The following is an 8,554-nucleotide window of genomic DNA, read 5'->3' as shown; positions in this document are numbered from 1 at the left end:
TGCCCAGTCTTCAGCCCCTTCCACTGCCCTGCGTGATCCTGGTGCCCTCATGCTCAAACACAGTAAACAGCTGTTTCTAGCTCCAATTATTTAGAAATCCATGCCATAAATTAAAACCTAAAAAAGCATTAAGATTTGGTTGATTTTCTTAATCTAAACTCAACTACCAGTGAAGTACTCATGGAAAAGTACTCCATGAAAAAGGACTCAGGAAAAAGGGTATTTCATAATAGGATGAATTTAAAGGATCTACTGTCCCAGTTTTATTCCTCAAGATGATACAGTATTGTATCGAAATAATATCAAAGGGCTAAAAAACAACCAAAGACACTTAGTTGCTGTAAGAAAGAGAGAATGTCGCACCCCTCCTGAAAATACAAGGTACAAATAAGAACTGGAATTAACTCCTCGGCCCTGAGAAGTTCCCCTTCCTTTCACGACTGAATTTAAGGGTTCTTCCATCTTAAGTCTTTCCCTGAGAACAGCCCTATCACTTTCCACAGCCATAAGCATCTCAGACTCACAGAATCTGTGGTGGGTTCCAACTCCTCCATCCACTTCACAATCACATTCCTCTCTATCCAGCCTTCTCCTGGCCCAGTGCACTCCTCCTCCCTGTCACTCTCAGCCTTCGTCCCTGGGCAGGTCTACTTCTTCATCACTGCACTCTCTCATCAGGCATCCCTCCACAACATGCTACCCAGACTGCCACCTGCACAGCATCATGGGACACACATGGTCTGTTTCGCATCCCAGCTCCACTCGCCACCCTGCCTCCCCGGAGTCCTCTTCTCCCCTACCCAGGGTGGCACTGCACTGGTGTCCTCTTTCTCCTTCCAGCTCAGCCCCCTTCTCCCTGTGGAAATCTCTCTCTCTTCTTTTTTCCCCTTTTTGTTAGTATCCTCTCAAATGAATTCAATTGTCAGCTATCCAGAGACAACGCCAGGTTCCCACACCTTTCCCTAATACCCATCCAACATCTCGCCTTCTCTCAGTGTCTAAAAAACACATGGTCAACTGGATGTCCCATTACTTTAGCAAACTTGAATTGGAACTCAACACGGAACTCCTCTAAAGCCAGCCCCCAGCTCAGACTCCTCTGCCATGGCCTTGGTCGCTCCCTCTACTCCTGTAGAAAGTCGGGCTCAATAGCAGGCCTGCCGGCTGTCACACCAGATGGTCTTCCTTGGTAGTGGCTTTGGTCCTTTCACTCCTTCCCCACCTCTGCTTTCCAGGGCCCCCTTGCATCCACTCCTCCCTGTCTAAATAATGGGCACGATGCTTCCAAACTAAGCTTTTTTTTGAGAAGGAGTCTCGCTCTGTTGCCCATGCTGCAGTGCAGTGGCGCGATCTTGGCTCACTGCAAGCTCCGCCTCCCAGGTTCGCGCCATTCTCCTGCCTCAGCCTCCCCAGTAGCTGGGACTACAGGCGCCGCCACCACGCCCAGCTAATTTTTTGTATTTTTAGTAAAGATGGGGTTTCCCAGTGTTAGTCAGGATGGTCTCGATCTCCTGACCTTGTGATCTGCCCGCCTCGGCCTCCCAAAGTGCTGGGATTACAGGCGTGAGCCACCGTGCCGGGCCCAAACTAAGCATCTTAAGGAATTCGTCTCATAGCATCTCTACCTTACCGATACAATAGGCTCCAAAGTCCCTACTTTTTCTAGGATAGAGTTCAAATCTCCTGGAACGACCGCCACCACCCACGGTAATCCAGGTCACCCTTTTCCAAGACTCTCAGTGCAGATTCCCCACTTCTGGAAAACTCAGTGGCTATTCCCACAATCCCTCCTCACATGCCACGGCCCCTCCCCACCCACTCCTGACGACCCAGTTACCGCCCCCCGAGGCTGAGCCAGCCCTTCTCACCCTCTGGCCCCAGGGACCACCCCTGCTCGAGCCACATGGCCCTCACCTAACCTTGGAGGGAGCAGCTCTTTCTATGTCTACTTTTAGTTCTCACTGAATGGTGAGTCCCGCAGATGCAGGAAGCACGCTGTCCACCTCTGAGATTCTCTAGTATGCAGATGAGCAGATGTCCCCAAAACAGTGTCCCACACCACATGGGCACTTTGTTTCCGGTCAGAGTCTTCCCCCAAAATAGCTGTATCCTCATATTAAGAGAATCCCCTCATGAAAAGTTTACAGAGCATTTTCAGTGTTAGACACGACTGTAGTCCTGTCCATAACTGAGTTATTTAGAATGAGGTTTCTGATTTATTTAGCATTCCTGCAAATAGTTCTGAAGCTTTTCCAAGTCTTACCCCATTTAACACCTCTGCTTAATCAGTAAGCAATCATAAAACACATGTGAATTACACTGCAGTGCCAAATGATGGTCATTAAGAAATTTAAATTCGTAACACACAAATGCAAGGGAAGAGTTGCTTACCTTTTCACAAACTGGACTGTTGTCATTTGCATCAAGAACTTTCACTTCAACTATAGCTTTTGACGAGAAGGTGCCATCACTTGCTGTGATAGTAAGAAGGTAATTGTCCCTTTTTTCCCTGTCTAGAGGTTTCTTCACATATACCTTCCATTCATTCTGTATATTTTCAACAGCAAACTGTCCCAAAGGATCCCCTCCTAGTAAATCAATGGAGGAAGATGATAGTCAAATTTGTTGAAAGGATAAAAATAAGTAACAGAAAAAATAAACTGTACCGTTTATTTAACGGTAAATAAATGTTACCATTTAAAAGAATTATTTAAAAAATTACTTTGGCATCTATTAGTTTTTACAAAAAAAATTTTTTGTAAAAAAACTAATTTACAAAAAAATTTACAAAAAAAAGGGCAGCATTAAAATGTATAAACAGCATTAAGACTAGCATTTAGTAGCATTAAGACTACTAAATAATAATTTAGCTTGCATTAAAACTATAGATTTTTTAATGATAATATATTTATAATGCACTAAGTATAAGGTTCGAAAGAATGAGTCACAAAAATCAAAAACAGTCTAATGAAACTGGTAGCTTTGCTCAGGTAACAAGCTTGAAATGAGGCTCAACAGACGTGATTTCTACTTATTATTTTAGATATTTAACTAAAATCATCCCTTAAGCCCTCAATTTCCATATAATACATACCTTATAATTTATGCTTCTAAAAATCATTTTAAATTAAACTGTTGGAAATGTTTTTACCTGTGATGAAATATGCAACTTGTCTGTTGATCTCTTCAGAATCGGCATCTGTGGTACTTAAGATAGCAATCACGCCGCCTGGAGGGTCATCCTCACTCACAGTCCCTTTATAGATCTCGGCCGTGAAGCGTGGTGGACTATCGTTGACATCGGCGACGGTGACATCCACGATGGCTGTGGAGGACAGCTGGATCTTTTCACCGTGATCTGATGCAACCACTTTAATCTGGTAATTGTCTCTCTCTTCATGGTCAAGTTCCTTTAAGGTTGTAATCCAGCCCGTTTCCACGTTAATGGCAAAGGATTCAATGACTTCCACGCTTTGTGACTGATCCAGGCTATACATAACTTGGCTGTTGGTTCCTGAGTCAGCATCAGATGCCCTGATCTGAATGACTCTACTTCCCCCTGGCAGGTTTTCAACAATGAATGCCTCATAGGGACTGGATTCAAAGACGGGGCTGTTGTCATTTGCATCTTTCACTTGGATACTAACATCTACAGAAGCCACCATCTCACGGTCATCTTGAGTGCACCTGGCCAGTATGGAAAACTGATACCACTTAGTTGTCTCATGATCAAGATTCTTCTCCAGCTTCAGCCTCCCGCTCTGTCTGTCGATCACAAAGGACTCATCCCTATTGCTTTCTGGGGTATTCCCTTTGACCAGGCTGTAAAGAACAGTCCCACTATGTTCTGCTCGGATGAGGTCTATTTCTGTTCCAATAGGCACGTCCTCCGACACTGTATAGGTATAGAAAGGTTCTGAAAATTTTGGAAGCTGCATTTCTGGTGGAAGGATTTTGACATAGACGGGAACAACAGATTCTTTTGATGGAGACCCATTATCCACAGCTCTAACAAAGAAAGTGAAGAACTCATTTTCCAAGCCAATGAGGCTCTCCTTTGTAGTGATTACGCCGGACAGTTTGTTAATTTCCAAATTCTCTTTTACACTTTCAGAGTCTGCTTCAATGGCATAGGTGACATCGGCATTGGAGCCCTCATCAGCGTCACTCGCGAGAACTTTAATGACTGAAGTCCCTTTAGCAGCATTGGATCCGATATTCACTTCGTATTTGGTCGCCCGAAATTGTGGTGCATTGTCATTGTCATCTGTGAGGATGACGTTCACAGTGCAGAAAGCAACTTTGCCTCCAGCGTCCTTAGCCATTAAACGGACTGAGATCACTTTCTCCGCTGGGGTTTCTCGATCAAGTTTTTCCGAAGTAAATATCTGTCCTCTCTCATTGATGTAAAATCTGTCTTTGGCAAAGTCATTTACAATATGGTAAGTGACGTGACCATAAATACCAGAATCCCCATCCGTCGTTTTCACCTCCATCACCAGCGTATGTAGGGGAGCGTTTTCAGCTAGTTCCACTTCATATTCGTTCTGAAGAAAAGCAGGGCTGTGCAAATTGCCTCCAATGACAGTGACATGAACCTGGGTGGAACTTCTAAAAACGCCATCGGAAACGGACAGGTTAAGACTGTAAAATGGCTTCAAGGTGTGCCGGCGTAGGTTTGAGAGGGTGGTAATTCCTGTTGCACTGTCAATGACAAAATGTTTATGATCATTGCCGGACAGAATGGAATACTGCAACTTGTCGACGTCCGAACTGTCTGCATCATAGGCTTTTACACAGGTCACGAAATGCCCACGAGGAGCGTGCTCGCTAATTCTGGCTTCGTAAATCTGTTGTTCAAAGAGTGGTGGGTTATCATTGAGGTCGGTGACGTCCACCGTGACAACCACATCACTGCTCAGCGGCGGCATACCACCGTCAACAGCCCTCACAAAAATCGTGTGCCGCTGGGACTGCTCGTAATCCAGAGTTCTGAGCAGTGAAATGAGGCCGGTGCTGCTGTCCACATGAAAATGATCATGACTCTTGCTGAGATTCCCAAACAGCTGGTATGAGATTCCTCTATTGGGTTCTGAATCAGAATCTGTGGCTCTAACTTGAACAACGGATGTTCCAATTACAGATGCCTCAGACAGAGTTGCTGCGTAAGACTGCTGAGCAAACACAGGAGGGTTATCATTGATGTCCTCTACTATGATGTCCACAAATACTTCAGCATGAGCGCCCGTCAAGGAGTCAGTTGCGCGTATGCTCAGTTTATATGCCGGGTGGGCCTCAAAGTCCAGAGGAGCGATGACGTTGATAACTCCGGTATTGAAGTTAATAGTGAACTGGCTGAAAGGGTCTCCGTCTGTGATGCTGTAGAACACTTTCAAGCCTTCCGGGCTGTTAGCCTGTACGTGGACCACAGGGCTGTGCACCTGGATGTTCTCTGCAATCTCTGCACTGTAGAAAGGTTTTTCAAACACAGGCATGGCTTTATTCATGACAGTGATCGGAACTATAACTTCCGCTGAAAAGGCCGGGTTCCCTCCATCTTTGGCAACCACTGTAACAAGATATTCTTTATTTAAGGTGTCAAGTTCGAATTGCTTTTTCAGTGAAATTTCACCCAAGGGTCCAATTTGAAAGTATTCATGATGTTCCTTAAGGTAGTAATGCACTTCCCCGTTTCTGCCACTGTCTCTGTCTACGGCAGTGACATAGCGAATGACATGGCCCACCTCAGTGTCCACTTTAACAACGGCGTAGTAGGGAAGGTTGACAAACACTGGTGCATTATCATTTTGGTCTTCTACAATGACCTTCACGACAACGTGGGCCACTGCGGAAGGCTTGTGTTCTTCTGTCACTTCCACAACCACATCAAACGCCTCCTGCTGTTCACGATCGAAGGGTATACCAGTGGTTGACAGTACTCCTGAAGTGCGGCTTATTTTAAACCTGCGATCTGGGTTGAGGATGTGATAAAACAAAGGCTCATTGATTGGATTCCCAATAGCAGTGATGACAGCTAACGTTTTGGCCTGAGTGGAATTTTCTTTCACTACTGCAGAGTAGACATCCTGGGTAAACTTTAGGTGACTTTCTTTGCTTTCTTTCACATTAATTTTGACAGAGGTAAGGCCAGCAAACCTGCCGTCGGAAGCTCTCACAGTGAGCTCGTAGCGGCTTCTCAACTGAGTTGTGTTTTGGACAGTGAGAGCACCAGTCTTATAGTCCACAGAAAACTTCTCCCCGATGTTGCCTTCGGTGATGGAGTAAATCAACTGTGAGAATGCACTTGAATCGGCATCTGTGGCATTTACTGTGATGACTTTTACTCCTTTGTATGTTGGCAACAAAAGAGATGCTTCATATAATGGCTTGGCGAACACGGGAGGGCAGTCATTAATGTCAATTACATGTATTGTTACATTAGCTGCATACTCAGCAAATAAACGTGGGGTTCCCATGTCATGCACTTGTACGGTGAAGTGAAAAATGCTTGTTTCTTCATAGTCCAGACTGAGGACTGTATGAATAGCACCAGTGCTAGAATCAATAGCAAAATATTTGTGTACAGATGGTTCAACAATGTGGTAAACAAGCAAAGCATTGGAGTCTTTATCAGCATCAGCTGCTCGAATCACCAGAGGGACATTCCTGTCTGTGAGGACCACACTGTTAATTGAGGCTGACTCACTAATGAGTCCTGTATATTCTGCCTGCATAAAAACTGGCGAGTTGTCATTCTCATCCTGCAGCTGAACTGAAACCGTTGTATTAGTGGACAAACCAGCCATGTTCGTTCCTTGTATTATCAATGTGTACATGGGCAAAGTTTCAAAGTCCAGGGCTTTCTGAGTGATGATACTTCCAGAATGTGGATTAATATCAAAAGCATCACCTAGATTTCCATCTTTTATTTCATACACCACTGATGACTGACTATGGGCTGTAACCATCCCAACAAAACTCCCAATGCTGACAGTTTCACTGATTTCAACAGAATAGTCTTTGGATGTAAACTTCGGAGGAGCGTTGTCAGCAACTGTGACGAAGATATGCACAGAAGTTACTTCACTCATTGGTGGACTGCCCTTATCTGTAGCTTTTACTATTAAATCATACTCCACTTGGTTACTTCGATCTAATTCTTTGGCAGTTTTAATAGAGCCCAAGACAGGATCAATCATAAAAGAATTTCCAATGTTTCCTGGAAGGAGAGGAAAAAATACATGTTAGACAAAAATACAAGGAGCAATAGAAGTAGTAGTTAGAGAAACAGAAACAAAGGTATCCTCAAAAATTATATTCTGAAATTAAGCAGAAACTCAGGGACGTCAACATTGGAATGGAACATTCAACTCGTTTTATTTTTATCCACCTAATACTTTACAGAATTTTGACCATAAATGATGAAAAACAAAAAACAGAAGAAACAGCCCTCTGCGCTTAAAGCCAAAACTCCCTCTCTGGGCTGCACTGGGAATGTGTGGTGGGAAGACAAGGTTATCCTTCCGCAAAGCAGTTGAGTTAGTCCTTTTCCAGGAGTCCCTCAAAACACTCCTGGACCGCATTTGTATTTTCAATGGTTATGACTTAAGAATTCTTAAGATGTGTATTCATTACAAAAGATTTCGATTCAATAAGAAATTGACGTCAAGCTTCGAGAGACAACTGTCCATGGATAGATGTGTGTAACCCGTCCCACTTTATAGGTTTTGAAGACTGCAACAACATTCCCTTCTTATCTTTTTCAGGTCAACTTATCCTCTAGGTCAGTGATCTTGCACTGGGGGCGATTCTGCTCCCAAGGAGACATCTGGTAATGCCTGCAGACATTTTTGGCTGTCACTACTGGTCGGAAGAGGGTGCTCCTGGCGTCTCGTGGGTGGAGACCAGGGATGTTGTTAAGCACCCTACAACGCACAGGGCAGCCCTGCACAACAACAAATATCTGGTTCCAAATGTCAGCAGTGCTGCAGCTGAGAGGCTGCTCAAAGATAGTGTCTCACCTCCTTTTCTTTGGACCTTTTCAGGCTATACTATATGTATCTTTAGCTGCAACCACAGCTCCAGAATATTCTATAATTTCATATCATCGACTGAATCTTCAAAGAGATGAGCAGTTCTCTACAGCCCTTTTGGATAAATCAGGGCAGCACTGCAGGCTCTCAGGTTTAATCCATCCACGAGCCCTCCATCCTTTTTCTGTTTCATAAACAAGCATCCAGAATTCACCATCCTCGTCACAGCACAGAATTTATTTTCCCCAAATGAACTATTACACTTACCTAAAACAAAGCTCACTTGCCACTTAACTGCTTTCTCAAACTCTTGCTCTAGGTTTGCCATGAGTGTGGCATTTCACAGACCAGAACTACTTAGTGTGAGCTGCAAACCAGGGGATTAACCAAGCACTTCTTTCTCCACATCATTAACAGTAAACACTTCCTCTACAGTCTTCATTTCCTTCCTTTAATACATTTTCCAAAACCCCATGGCCATTTTTTGGAGAGCAGATCCAGCCTGGCTTTCATTAAGTCTT

General features: G+C 44.2%; 1 protein-coding gene across 2 annotated transcripts in view; it reads right to left on the bottom strand.

The window, feature by feature from the left end:
* Window positions 1-8,554, bottom strand: part of FAT1 (FAT atypical cadherin 1) — a 141,608-nt gene that overhangs the window by 32,017 nt on the left and 101,037 nt on the right. For both annotated transcript variants that reach the window (XM_026456055.1, XM_026456054.2), the window contains exons 10-11: window positions 3,152-7,219; window positions 2,392-2,588 (exon numbers count right to left, since the gene is read on the bottom strand). In XM_026456055.1, coding sequence (XP_026311840.1) covers window positions 2,392-2,588; window positions 3,152-7,219 — 4,265 coding nt within the window. The remainder of the gene's footprint in view (window positions 1-2,391; window positions 2,589-3,151; window positions 7,220-8,554) is intronic.

Source organism: Piliocolobus tephrosceles, chromosome 3 (genome assembly GCF_002776525.5).
Source record: "Piliocolobus tephrosceles isolate RC106 chromosome 3, ASM277652v3, whole genome shotgun sequence".
Lineage (NCBI taxonomy): Eukaryota > Metazoa > Chordata > Mammalia > Primates > Cercopithecidae > Piliocolobus > Piliocolobus tephrosceles.
The sequence above is the reverse complement of the archived record's forward strand: the minus strand, read 5'-3'. Positions and strand labels throughout refer to the sequence as shown.